Raw genomic sequence first — 14,946 nt, forward strand, 5'->3', positions numbered from 1 at the left:
GAATTTCCCTATTAATAGATGAAAAAAATATATATTTGTCATTTAATAGAACTTGGAGACCAAGTCATTAGTGATAATTAATTAAGTCTAAAAAACAGAGTTAACTGGCTCTAATTGGCAAACTATTCACTTTTTCTTTATTTCTAAAAGTTTGTTCCGATCCAGAAAATTGTTTCCCACTCATATCATTTAAAAAACTTACTGCCGAAGAAAACGACAAATGGGAAAAATTAAGAATTCAAACAAAAACTCCTCATTTCAACTACTACTTATCTCCTCAGCTATCGATCATCTTCAATAAACTTCTTCCCTTTTCTCTTCTCTTCTCTTTGAGTGCAAAAAAATCAATTAACTAAGCATGGATGTTTTCATTTCTACAGTGGAAATTTCTTGCGGTTTCGTAGCTCTAATATATGTATGGAAACTATTGAATTGGGTGTGGTTTACCCCCAAAAAACTCGAAAAATTACTGCGGCAGCAGGGCTTCAACGGAAATTCTTACAAGCTTTTCTATGGAGATTTCAAAGAGATAAGGAGCATCGCCAAAGAAGCCGTGTCCAAACCTATGAATTTTTCAAACGATATTGCGCCTAGAGCTATTCCCATCTACTACCAAACCTGCAAAAGATATGGTAAGTCTACACTTTTAATGCTAATTTACCTTTTCCTTCAATAATTAATTAGGGTACCTTATCGGTGGAAAATGGTAGAAAAAATATATTTTTATTATTTTTTTCATATATTCTATAGTTTAAAATCTAGTGTATTACGGTTGGTGTCACATTTTATGTCTTTTTTTTCTTTCTAATTTTAATTGTATATGCTTTTAATTTAATTTTGTGATTATTAACTTTTTGTAGTTAATAGTTATATTTTATATCATTTAATCTCACTTTCTGTAGTTCAAAATTAAATTGATAAATTCAAAGTTATAATATAGTATAATTTTTTAAAATATTATTAAAATAATAAATATAATAGTGAAATACGTTATCACATATGAAATTATAGGATATTGAATCTTGTCCCATTTGTAGGTTGAATAATTTTTCTCCGAGGTTGTGTTATCTTTAATTGTTAAAGGGTTAAGTATCAGATTAGCCCTTAACGTGGAAGCCCCTATGGCATTGAGCACCTTATGGCAAGGGGTGTGTCAACTAAACCCCTAAAGTACCTATTTTCCTCCAATTAAGCCCCCCGACTTAACGGAGAGTTAACACCGTTAACTATTGTTATTTTTTTTTATTTTATTGGTGGTGGGACCCACACCTTCTTCACCACCAAACATGCTGCAAACTCGCCGGAAATACGCCTCTCCCTCATCAAGAGAGAACCCATCTCCTTCTCCGACCAACTCCCCCCCACAGTAATGGCAGCTCGAGCAGCAGCAGCAACAGCACCTCCCTCTACCTCCCCACCCCACCCCACACCCACACCCACACCCACACCCCCACCCCCACCCCCACCCCGACCTTGAAGCCTAGATCCCACGAAGCCAATCTCTACCCGACCACCTTTTATTGTGGTTGTTGGCTGTAAGAGTCGAGAGACGGAGGGAGGCAGGGCACGGCGGCGACTCGCTGCTGCTGTCCGGCCAAGGGCGGAGGTCGAACTATGTGTGTGAGTCGAGGGAAGACTGAGATGATGGCGGCAGCTCTTGACTGTAGTTGTCGGGAATCAGGAAGATGGGAGAAAGAGATCGAGAAGAGGCGGATAAAATTTGGGGATTTAGGGGTTTCGGGTGGCGGCTTTGCCTCCGATCAGTTGTCAGTTGTGAGACTAGAGAGTGAGGGGTCGATAGAGCAGGGGAGAGGAGATGGAAGGTTAGAGAGGGAAGCGGCGGTCGTGGCCCTGCTGCGGTCGTCGGAGTCTAGAGAGGTGAGGCCATCGATTGTCGTCTATGGTGTGCGTCTGTGTTGTCGAGTCTGTCGAGAGAGAAGTGGAGGCGGTGTCGCCTGACCTACGGGCGGCGGTGAGAGGAGATTTGAGGGAGAGCGGCGGATGTGGGTGAACCGAGAGAGAGAGAGAGATTTGAGAGTGGAGGTGGGGTCAGCGTGGGGGTGAGGAAGAAGGGGTTTGATTAGGTTTCCGGCGAGTTTGGTGGTGAAGACGGTGTGGGTCCCACCACCAATAAAATAAAAAAATAAAAATAATAATAATAGTTAACGGTGTTAACTCTCCGTTAAGTCGGGGGCTTAATTGGAGGAAAATAGGTACTTTAGGGGTTTAGTTGACACACCCCTTGCCATAAGGTGCTCAATGCCATAGGGGCTTCCACGTTAAGGGCTAATCTGATACTTAACCCATTGTTAAATTTAGAGAAAAGGTGCATATAAGCCCTTCTAGGTGTAGCCCTTATAGCGTATACCTCCTCATTCTCACTGTGCGTGCAACTAAACCCCCCAACTCAAGAAAAAGGGTGCAAATACCCCCCTCGCCCTAACCTCCGTTTTCTCACCGTTAGTCAGCATTTTTTTTAAAATTTACTGTGGGGCCCACCTTCTTCACCTTCTTGAATACAGCCAATTCAAGAAATTCAAAAAATTAATGACGAGAGTAAAACTCTTCCAAGAGATCAGCGTATACAAAAAATTCAAGTGAAAAAAAAGATGGAATATGTCATCATATCAATAACAGAGATTACCAAATACAGATGAAAGCATAAAACTGAAATCAGTTCAAAATTAAATCACATAGCAACAATAATTAACAGAGAGCAGTATTCACGTTTTACAACCTACAGAATTTGCCTATACACAAAAGCTCATCGGTGCAGTTTTCTCCACAGCAATTCGATTCGAGATCTGACGCCATCGGCCTTATCGCTCAGTAGCGCGTAGAATTGGGAGGCTTGAGAGAGCCGAGGGAAATAAAGGGCGCCGGCGGCAGTCTGCTTCATTTGCTGCTGATGTCAGCCGGTTTGAGTGAAGAAGAGGAAGTTCAGGCGGTGGTGGCTGGACTAGGATGGATTTTGCAGAGGGAGGCCAGGGTTGCAGCGGCCCTACCGCTGTCGCTCGGCCACGGACGGAGAGAGGGAAGGAAACCACTTCTTAATTGGCCGACGGTGGCTCTTCGTCTGAGGAGGAGCTGCGGCGCCGGAGATGAGAGAGAGATGAGGCCCTCCAGCCGTGCGCTCGCTGGGAATCGAGGCAAGGGCCACGAGTTGAGAGAGAGATGAGGGAGAACGGCGACAGTCGATGGCCCTTCGCCGGAGATGAGTCGCGGCGGCCGGAAGAGAGAGAGAGAGATATATATCGGTGCTGCTATGTGTGTGTGCGTTTTGAGGCAGAGAGAGAGACGAGAATTGAGGGGAGGGAGACGCATTATGTGAAGATGGTGGGCCCCACAGAAAATAAAATAATGTTGATTAACGGTGAGAAAACGAAGATTATGGCGAGGGGGTATTTGCACCCTTTTTCTTGAGTTGAGGGGTTTATTTGCACGCACAGTGAGAATGGGGAGGTATACGCTATAAGGGCTACACCTAGGAGGACTTATCTGCACCTTTTCCCTTAAATTTATTATGAAAAAATGAGGGATAATAAAAATTTACAAAAGTATTTTTACTCCAATAAGGGATAATATTATCCCTCCTGCTTTGGTGTGATAATATATTATTCTCCTTGAAGTGAGAAGGAGGAATGAAAAATGGTGAAATTCTCCTCGATAGAAAATGAGAAAAAAGAAAGATGATATTTAAAAGGATAATTTTTCGTTATCCTTCATTTTTTTCATATAAACTTATCAATCAAACATAACACACTTAAGTGTTATAAAACACTGATTCTCCCTTTTTTTTCACAGTGGAGTATATCAGTGTAATAACATGAAGTTAAAAAAAATATAATGATTTCGCAATAATAAATATACAATATATAGAAGAAAATTCAGCCTTAAATTTGTTACTTGTTATCAGGTGAGAAAAGTTTTACATGGTTTGGACCAAAGCCTGCAGTAAACATCACAGAGCCTGAAATGATACGAGAGATCACTTCCAAGAATTATGTTTTCCAGAAGCCTGGTAATCCATTTGGTAAGATGCTCGCGAAAGGGGTAGCATCATACGAGACTGATAAATGGGCCAAGCACAGAAAACTCATCAACCCCGCCTTCCACGTCGACAAATTGAAGGTAAATTCATATTCCAATGAGAAACAGTAGGGCTGACAATTTTCGACACGACACGAAAGCACGAAACGAAACCGCACGAAATTAATGGGTTAATGTCAAGCCTTATTAGGTTCGTATCATTATCGTGTCGACATGATATGAACCTGATAATTTCGTGTCGGGTCCGTGTCACCTGATAGAGTTAATATTACATTATTTTTATTAAATATTTATTTTAAAATTTTAATTCTTTCTACACTTTAACCTTTAGGATTTCGTATTTAATCAGATCGTGTTGTTATCGTATCGTGTTAACACAATTCAAATCGTATTGTTATCGTATTCGTGTCGTGTTCGGGTTTGAGTAAATCGTGCCGGGTTCATGTTCGTGTCGAGCACTTCCTTAACAGATCGTGTTCAGGTTTGGCCTTATCAGGTTGAACCCGATAACAATCCAACGCGCACGATTTGTCAGCCCTAAGAAATACTACTATAGGTTCTTACATATGTTGAAACTGATGAGGAATTCTTGTCCCTTTCGATGCAAACAGCATATGGTTCCATCGTTCTACTTGAGCTGCGGTGAAATGTTGAGCAAATGGGATGAGATTGTGGGAATTGGAAATGAAGGTGAGGTGGATGTGTGGCCTCATCTCCAGACAATGACGAGCGATGTGATTTCAAGAACTGCCTTTGGGAGTAGCTACGAGGAAGGAAGAAAGATATTTGAACTACAACGAGAGCAGGGCAAGCTCATCATGGACTCCACTCGCTCTCTCTATATCCCCGGATGGAGGTATGTTAGATACAGTACTCGCTTTCTATCTGTTTCTGTAATAAATTTATCAGAGCATTCATATCGAGCTGACTCATTCGTCGGCTCGAGTCAGTCTTGACGACGAATTAGCCAATGCAAGGTGGGGTGACTCGAGGCGATGAGCTTGACTCGTAATTTTTTTTATATGTGGTGCATGCATTTCACGCGCTTGGTTTGAGTCGGCTTAGCCGATAAGTCGACTGATGCAGTATATGAGTAGTATTTAGACTCATATGTGGTTTTTATACTTTTTGTGCAGGTTTGTGCCGACGAAATTCAACAGGAGAATGAAAGAACTTTCGACGGAAATAAAATCATTGGTGCTCGGAATCATCAAGAAAAGAATGAATGCAGCAGAAGGTAGCGCAGACGACTTATTAGGATTACTATTAGAGTCCAATTTGAAGGAGATGAAGCAGCACGGAAATGAGTCCGGCATGAGCATCGAGGACGTGATCGAGGAGTGCAAGCTCTTCTACTTCACAGGCCAAGAGACCACCTCGTCTCTGCTGGTTTGGACAATGATCCTTTTAAGCAAGCACGACGACTGGCAAGCCCGTGCTAGGGACGAGGTTCTGCAAGTGTTCGGGAGAGGGAAGCCCGACTACCAGGAGCTAAACCACCTCAAAACGGTGAGTTAGTCCTGTTCTACGAGTTTAAAATATTTTTAGTCCACTATATTAGGATGATTTGTAAAAATAGGTCAATTTTTTTTCGAGATTGTGGAGTTAGGCTATTTTATTTAGAGGCATTATCCCGTGCAACTGATTTCTGAATGACACTATTTCAACATACAAATGACACTTGAAGATTTTCAAATATCATTTGTACGTTGAAGTAGTGTCATTCGAAAATGTTCAAGTGCCATTTCCCGAATGAAGTAGTGTCATTCTAGAAAACAATTACACGGTGCAACCGGTTGCACAGGAGTTTTTGTGTTTTATTTTATAATCGAACTATTTTGCACTTAATATGAGCTCAAATATGATCCACGGACGCCTATACGACTCTGTTGCGTGTGCAGGTCAACATGATCCTCCACGAGGCGCTGAGGCTATACCCGCCGGGGGTGTCGCTTACAAGGTCGACTCACAAGGAAGCTCGATTTGGAAAGATTAGTATACCGGCGGGGGTGCAGCTCGTGCTTCCCGTGCTGGCGGTGCACCACAACACCCGGCTGTGGGGGGACGACGCGACCAGCTTCAAACCGGAGAGGTTTGCTGAAGGCGTGTCGAAGGCGACGCAGGGGCAGCTTGTGTATTTTCCGTTCGGATGGGGGCCGAGGATCTGTATAGGGCAGAACTTCGCTATGTTGGAAGCTAAAATGGCGATGGCTATGATTCTGCAGCGGTATTCGTTCCGGCTGTCGCCGTCGTATACGCATTCTCCTCATACGGTCATCATTCTCCAGCCTCAACATGGAGCACACTTGATCCTTACCAAACTAGAACAATAATATAGATATATAGGGTACTAGGATTGAGAAAAACTTCATTTAACGTTGAAATTACGAACTACTTGCACTTAATACATAAAGTATCTGATACTTTCGTGTTCTTGAATTTGAATCTCATAGGTAAAGCAATTATAGGATATACCATCAAAGTAAAGGGATTGTGATGGGGTGGTGTACCAAAATAGAAATGTTCATGTTTTTGTGAGACGAAGAGAGTATATGTTTCATGTATGTCTAATGATGCCGTGTATTATATACCAGAATTTCAGTTTTTATGATCTTATTTTATAAACATAATTTGTCCCCAGAAGCTGGTTTTTGTGGGGGACTATTTCTATTTTATTTGGGTCTAATTGTAAGATATTCAGATTATGGTAGACTTATTCACATATGTTTGCATGTTTCTAATAGCGGATATGTACATGTGGGGGGATTAGTTGGTGTATATTTATAGAAATTTGTTGATTAATTGAATATTGAGATATACAGATTTTGGGGGGATTAGTTGGTGTATATTTATAGAGTGTTTCTGGACGTATGTAAATGATTGTTTCCATGTTCGTTTACAAGTTGAGTTAGGGTTTGTTTCCATATAGATATGGAGTCAGGGGATGTTTTAGGACATTAACTTAGATTGATTTGAAAATTAGGACAATAACTTTCAGATTTGTAAAAATAGGACACTAATTATTTTTTAGAGTAAAATAGGACACTAATTAATAAGCGTCGTAAAAATAGGACATTTCTCAGCCGATAATTGACTAAAAAATGTCCTGCGGATGCAACACTTATTAATTAGTGTCCTGTTTTACTCTAAAAAAAAATTAGTGTCCTATTTTTACAAATTCGAAAGTTATTGTCCTAATTTCCAAATCAATCTAAGTTACTGTCCTAAAAAACCCTCGAACTCTATAGATATGTATGTTTCCAAGTTGAGTTGTGGACCGATTTTACTTATCATATTATATATGTAAGGTATGTTTGTTTACAAATTGAGTTGGGGGCACATATTTTCCCTTATTAGATAAGAATTTCACTATTAATAGATGAAAAAAAATATATTTGTCATTTAATAGAACTTGGAGACCGAATAAGATATATCTAATTGGATGGGTGTATTATAAAATTAAACTAAATTACAATATATTAAAACTAATAATAGGGGCGCGCTCCAGGATATACTAATGAACAAGGCAGTATATACTGATGAACAATGCAGTATATACTTATGAATAACAAAATATAAAATATTCTGCTCCCTCCAGGATTCGAACCCTGCGAAAAAAAATCACTCTCCAGATACAATATCAGTCATAGGATTGATGAAATAAACGCACCAGATCGTGCCCTAGATCTCATTAAAATTAGGGGGTCTCATTGGAGCGGCCTCCAAATAACGAACGTATATGTCATATTGAATTGGGATGGAAGGAGCATCGTATTTTCCAGTTACATTAATGAGATTAAATACTTCATTCGTCCCATTTCAAATGTCATGTTTCTTTTGGACACGGTTTTTAGAAAAATGTTAATTACATTATTAAGTGGTGTGGTGTAGTTGAAAAGATGACGTGGATCCCAAATATTCTCACATTGTAAGACTAATTTTTTTCCATAAAAGAAAACATATGACATTTGAAATGGGACAATCTAAAAAGAAAAACGAGACACTTGAGGTGAGACGGAGGAAGTAACGTAGTAGTAAAGGTCAATGATCAAGTCATTAGTGATAATTAATTAAATCCAAAAAACAGAGTTAACTGGCTCTAATTGGCAAACTATTCACTTTTTCTTTATTTCTAAAAGTTTGTACCGATCGATCCAGAAAAATGTTTCCCACTCATATCATTTAAAAAACTTACTGCCGAAGAAAACGACAAATGGGAAAAATTAAGAATTCAAACAAAAACTCCTGTTTTCAACTACTCCACTACTTATCTCCTCAGCTATGGATCATCTTCAATAAACTTCTTCCCTTTTCTCTTCTCTTCTCTTTGAGTGCAAAAAAATCAATTAACTAAGCATGGATGTTTTCATTTCTACGGTGGAAATTTCTTGCGGTGTTGTAGCTCTAATATACGTATGGAAACTATTGAATTGGGTGTGGTTTACCCCCAAAAATCTCGAAAAATTACTGCGGCAGCAGGGCTTCAACGGAAATTCTTACAAGCTTTTCTATGGAGATTTCAAAGAGATAAGGAGCATCACCAAAGAAGCCTTGTCCAAACCTATGAATTTTTCCAACGAGATTGCGCCTAGAGCTATTCCCATCTACCACCAAACCACCCAAAAATATGGTAAGTCTCTACACTTTTAATGATATTTACATTCTCACTTCGGGGTGGGCTATCGTAAGAGCACATCTTAAAATAAGAAATAAGAGCAATTTTTAATGTATGAATTTTATGTAGAACACGTATGAATTCGTTGTATACATATATAAATTGTGAAAAATAATTTTTTGCTACCTTTGGGATTCGAACTCAGGACCATAAATCCATCCAACAGGATTACGAATCAACTGTAGATCTTGATTATCTAATGGCTGAAACTGATTCTTATTTTATATATTAAGAAATGCTCTTATTTTAGCCCTTCTCACTTCAATAATTAATTTAGGTACTTTCTCTTTAATTGAAAATGGTGGAAAATATATAATTTCATTATTTTTAACTTTCTTCATATATTCTATAGAATTTGAAATCTAGTGTACCACATGAGTTGGTGTCATACTTCAATTATTTTATTATTACTACTATACTTGTTTTTTTTTTTTGATAAAAATGTTTAAAATGTAAAGAATACCCAAAAAAGAAAAAGGAGGCTAAATCACATGGGATCATCTGTCCCACAATTTAGTGTGTACCACCGTGTACCACTCTTAATTTATTATAATTTTTAATTATATTTCTTCAATTTTAATTTAGTATGCTTTAATATAATAAGAAGATAATTAACAGGGGTTCATTCATCCAATTAGGGTTTATAATTATTTTTTTTATATTTATTTGAATTAATAATTCGATTATTTGGGTTAATTAATTCAAAATTAGGGTATATAATTTTGTTAAATTTCAATTTTTAGTTATAAATATTAATTAGAGTTTTTTATTTTTACAACAAACAATTATAAAATAGACAAATTAAGAGTGGTACACACTAAATTGTGGAACAAATGATTCCATCTGGGGCCGAACCCATTCAACAAACACTAAATTCCTGCCTTCGCCACTTCTTACATTTGCAACTAACTTGTGATCAGGTGAGAATAGTTTTAGTTGGTTTGGGCCAAAGCCTGCAGTAAACATCACAGACCCTGAAATAATACGAGAGATTATGTCCAAGAGTTATGTTTTCCAGAAACCTAGTGGTAATCCGTTTCGTAAGATGCTCTTTAAAGGGATAGCATCATACGAGACGGATAAATGGGCCAAGCACAGGAGACTCCTCAATCCCGCCTTCCATATCGACAAATTGAAGGTAAATTAATTCCGATGAGAAATAATTACATATGTCGAATCTGATGAGGAATTCCTTGTCCCTTTTGATGCAACACAGCATATGGTTCCATCGTTCTACTTGAGCTGCGGTGAAATGTTGAGCAAATGGGATGAGATTGTGGGAAATGGAAATGAAGGTGAGGTGGATGTGTGGCCTCATCTTCAGACAATGACGAGCGATGTGATTTCAAGAACTGCGTTTGGGAGTAGCTACGAGGAAGGAAGAAAGATATTTGAACTACAAAGAGAGCAGAGCAAGCTCATCATGGACTCCACTCGCTCTCTCTATATCCCCGGATGGAGGTATGTTAAATGCAGTACTCGGAAAGTTTAGTTTGAATGGCGCTAAAATCGAATTTTTTTAAATATCTCTTTAATTATAAGTAAGGTTAAATCCAAAGACTCTTCTTTGTGAGAGGTCTTAGGTTCAAATCCCGCTTGTGTGCGGGTAGTTCTCTCACTTTGTTGGATGGACTCAAGGGCTTATATTCAAATTATATATATATAAGTAAGGTTAAGTTTTATTTACTACCTTATGCCTCGTTTACCTTAACATAATAAAAATTCGAATATATGGTATAATTTTACGTCTAAGAATTATATAGTTATGAGGTGTTGATAAATATATTATCATTCAAATCGAAAAAGATATAAAAAATGTGGTTGCCACTTTAAATGATAAATTTTATACCTCATTATATTATCCCTTTATTAATTTAAAGGGACAAAAAGCAAACACGTATTAGAGTACAAATATGCAATGAGAAATTGTGAAATTCTCTTGAAGTATTAAAGGGATAAAAAACAAACACGTATTAGAGTAAAAAAATGAGGAATATAAAGGAAAATTTTATTTTCATCCTTCATTTCCGCATGATGAATTTACAACAAAAAGATAATACACACTTGAGAGAAAAACATAAGGAAAAAAGAGGGGTCTAAGGGTGCTTGGGCTGGTTTAAATGAGAGATACATGAAATTTAAATTATAAATTTGTTATGAAACATTATAAATTTGTTATCAAAAATGATGAATGTAAAAGAAATAAAAATTCATCATCTAATGGCTGATTTTTTTTTTACTATATATACATGAATTGATTTGAACCACTCCCTCCACATGCAGATTTGTGCCAACGAAATTCAACAAGAGAATGAAAGAATTTGTGGCGGAAATCGAATCATTGGTTCTCGGAATCATCAACAAAAGAATGAAAGCAGCAGAAGTTAGCGCAGACGACTTATTGGGATTACTATTGGAGTCCAATTTGAAGGAGATGAAACAGCATGGAAATGAGTCCGGCATGAGCATCGAGGAAGTGATCGAGGAGTGCAAGCTCTTCTACTTTGCGGGCCAGGAGACCACCTCGTCTCTGCTGGTTTGGACAATGATCCTTTTAAGCAAGCATGATGACTGGCAAGCCCGTGCCAGGGACGAGGTTCTACAAGTGTTCGGGAGAGGGAAGCCCGACTACCAGGAGCTAAACCACCTCAAAACCGTAAGTTATAAGCTCTTTAAAACATCTTATATTTCGAAGTGTTTGCCAAAATAAATTTCTTAAACAACTTATAAACTTTAAAAATAAGTTTCAAAGCTTATAAGCTATCCAATTCCAACAAATAAGTTCGCTTATCCAACTTATTTTTTATATGCAACAATTATTTTACAAATATTATTTAACTATAATTTGTTATTTTCATTATATACAATTTCAAGTTCATATTTTTCATTTTCTCAATCTAGCAAAAAAGAAATTCTCTCTAATTAATAATTAAGCTCTTGAAAAATTATATTTAATAAACTCTTAAAACATCTTATAAGCTCTGTTTCGTGTGCAGATCAACATGATCCTCCACGAAGCTCTGAGGCTATACCCGCCGGGGGTGTTGCTTATTCGGTCTACTCACAAGGATGCTCGATTTGGGAAGATTAGTATGCCGGCGGGAGTGCACCTCTTGCTTCCGGTGCTAGCGGTGCACCACAACACCCAGTTGTGGGGGGCCGACGCGACCAGCTTCAAACCAGAGAGGTTCGCTGAAGGCGTGTCGAAGGCGACGCAAGGGCAGCTTGTGTATTTTCCGTTCGGTTGGGGGCCGAGGATTTGTATAGGGCAGAACTTCGCTATGTTGGAAGCTAAAATGGCGATGGCTATGATTCTGCAGCGTTATTCGTTCCAACTGTCGCCGTCGTATACGCATGCTCCTTATAAGGTCATCACTCTTCAGCCCCAACATGGAGCACACTTGATCCTTACCAAACTACAACAGTAATGTAGATATGAAGCATGACATAGTTCTTTTCGGCTCGAGAATTAAGAAATTGGTATTTTGTGTGTTAAGTGTGGTAGGTGAAAAAGTGAAAATGTGAATAAATGGTAATTCTTTTGCCATTTTTAGAAACGTGTCATGCTTCGTGGACAGATCAAAAAGAAAACTGTATCATGCTTCGTGGGACGGAGGGAGTAATTATATTTGACTTATAAAGTATTTGTACTTTCATGTTCTTAGATTTGAATCTCTATCAGAATTATTGGATAAGAATTTCCCTATTAATAGATGAAAACAATTTAGTTGTCATTTAATAGAACTAGGAGACCGAATAAGATCTAATTGGATGGGTGTAATTATAAAATTAAACTAAATTACAATATAATAAGACTAATAAATATATATATACTTAAGAACTCGATAGTGAAACATGGAATGGGACACCAAAATAGGGCAGATGAGATCTTTTGTCCCACAATTTACTGTGTTCCATCGTGTCTCCCTCTTAACTTTTTATTTTATTTTATAAATACTCAAATTATGATAACATTGGTTTAGATTTAATAAGTAGATGGTGTTGACTCTTCATGCTGCGACAAACGAAACAGATAGAAAGAGTGTTTTGAGTGATCAGAAAATCATTGTAAAATTTACCCCATATATACATATCTGATCCGATCTCATAATTTTCTTTTTTTGAGAAATGATCTCATAATTTTCCTTAAAATAGAAATTTGTCAATTTTATTTTAAAAAACTTCCACTTACTGATTGCCGAAGAAAACGACAAATGGGAAAAACGAAAGAATTCAAACAAAACTACTCTTTCAGTTAAATACTATTCTTCTCAGCTAGCTATCGATCATCTTCTATAAACTTCTTCCCTCTTCTCTTCTCTTCTCCTTCACTGCAAAAAAATCAATCAATTAACCATGGATGTTTTCATTTCTACAGTGGAAATTTCTTGCAGTGTAGTAGCTCTTATATATATATGGAAGCTATTGAATTGGGTGTGGTTTGTTGGAAATTGGTTGTGAGTAACCAATGTTTAATAATTTTTCGAGTACCGAAAACATTTAATTTAGCATAATTAAATGGGACAGGATCGATCTACGTTCCGAGTAGATGATCGTAGTATATTTATTTACTCAAAACCGATTTCCGGTGAGTGAGAAATAATTGTTTAAAGTTGGGTACTTGAAACATGGAGTTGTGGGAAAAGATAAGCATTAAATAAGATTTAATACTTATCCCACATTGGAATGTGGATCACATTTATTACAGTATAAAAGCTATTACATCACAGGATGTAATAAAACTGTGTGCACACGTGACGGGTTGCACAGCCCACACGCGCGCGCCGCCGCCGCCGCCGCCCGCCCGGCCCGGCCCCGGCGCCCGACGCCCGGCCCCGGCCCCCGGCCCTGTCCCCGTCCCCGTCACCCGACGCGCGGCCGTGGACTTGGATCTTGGATCTTGGTCTTTGGGTGGTCTTTGGGCCTACCCTAGGCCCACATCGACCCTTATCTTTTTGGACCAACGAAAACTTGGTTCGAAGGAGACGAGGCCTACGCGCACGCACACGAAGCCCGCTAAGCTTCCCTCGGAGGAGTCCCGACACCATTTGAATACCATCAATGGTATCAATCTAATCCAGCAGGCTCCCCCTATTGATGTGGACTGTGCCTATATATAGGACAGCCTTCATGCATCATTTTTCACCTGAAAATCATACAAGCAACATCACTCTGACATTCTGCATACTGCACTGTTGAGTTCTGTTCTCGCCTCGTTCCAGTTCGCCGGAGCTCGTTGGTGTGCGGTGCTGCTACCTACGAGACGAAGCCGTTTCATCTTTGGGGACGACACGCCAAACCGAGAGCACTACCGGGGCGTATCTCGTCTTGCGGACAGAGGACCCTCCTCGACTCGGCTGCCTTTCTGGTTTTATTAGATTGTAATTTCAATACAGTTTTTCCCTTGTATTCTCATCTCCTACATTTCTGTGTTACATTGTACTACGCCCGCAAGCTTGTAATCCAACAATCGCAATCCAACAATCGCAAGACGAGATAGGCTTGCAACGTGGGAGTTTGAACTTGTAAACTGAACTTAAAACTTTCGTAACTTAAACACCTTTGCTGGAGATGTCGACCGGTCCTGCGAACTCCACCGAGGCTGCCAATGCCGTTGCCAATGCCGCTGCCGCTGCCTCTGCCGCCGCTGCTGCCGCCGCCTCTGCCGCGGCCGCATCAACCGTGGCACCCGCCACCTCTGCTGCTGTTGCCTCCACTTTTAGTGGTGGTCTTTTTGGTGTTTCAACACCACTCCCGTTCATGTTTGGTACTAACCAAACGACTTTTGGAGGAGTTAGTTCCGTGGAAGGAATGGTTGGCCAAACCTCGTTTGGACCAACGATTGGTTCCACTTCGAGTGGTTCCATGGGGTCCACTTTTGGACGGACGATTGGGGCCTTCGGGACCAACGTGGTGAGCCATGGCAACATGGCGGGATCGGTGCCAATGCAGCCCCCGAGGGTGAATGCAATAGCCGAAAAGCCACCTAAGTTTGGTGGGTCACATTTCAAAATGTGGCAGCACAAGATGATGTTCTACATCACGACTTTGGGCTTGGTCGATTTCCTGTGGGAAGACGAGCCTCCTGCGCCAGCAGAGAACGAGACCAATTTCTGGGTACATGCCGCGTATGACGATTGGCGCTATGGTGACTATCTTTGTAAACACTATATTTTAGAATGTTTAGAAGATAATTTATACAATGTATACGCCAATGTAAA

The 14,946-nt window shown here is 39.3% G+C and overlaps 2 protein-coding genes across 3 annotated transcripts; both read left to right on the forward strand.

Annotated features, from left to right (window-relative positions):
* Positions 1–270: 270 nt before the first annotated feature.
* LOC131009144 (cytochrome P450 CYP72A219-like) lies at positions 271–6,489 on the forward strand. Of its 2 annotated transcripts, XM_057936367.1 has the most exons (5): positions 271–632; positions 3,917–4,131; positions 4,662–4,906; positions 5,187–5,559; positions 5,952–6,489. In XM_057936367.1, exons 1-5 carry the CDS (start codon positions 359–361, stop codon positions 6,381–6,383), a joined length of 1,539 nt encoding a protein of 512 aa, XP_057792350.1. In that variant the 5' UTR covers positions 271–358; the 3' UTR covers positions 6,384–6,489. The 2 variants fall into 2 exon arrangements, with proteins under 2 accessions (XP_057792350.1, XP_057792351.1); XM_057936368.1 differs by lacking the exon at positions 3,917–4,131 and having other exon boundaries at positions 495–632.
* A 1,737-nt stretch (positions 6,490–8,226) lies between these two features.
* On the forward strand, positions 8,227–12,389 carry LOC131009145 (cytochrome P450 CYP72A219-like). Its single transcript, XM_057936369.1, has 5 exons — positions 8,227–8,680; positions 9,646–9,863; positions 9,942–10,186; positions 11,009–11,381; positions 11,722–12,389. The coding sequence occupies exons 1-5, from the start codon at positions 8,407–8,409 to the stop codon at positions 12,151–12,153; spliced, it is 1,542 nt and encodes a 513-aa protein (XP_057792352.1). The 5' UTR covers positions 8,227–8,406; the 3' UTR covers positions 12,154–12,389.
* Positions 12,390–14,946: the final 2,557 nt, after the last annotated feature.

The sequence above is a fragment of the Salvia miltiorrhiza genome, chromosome 2 (genome assembly GCF_028751815.1).
Source record: "Salvia miltiorrhiza cultivar Shanhuang (shh) chromosome 2, IMPLAD_Smil_shh, whole genome shotgun sequence".
NCBI classification, from domain to species: Eukaryota; Viridiplantae; Streptophyta; class Magnoliopsida; order Lamiales; family Lamiaceae; genus Salvia; species Salvia miltiorrhiza.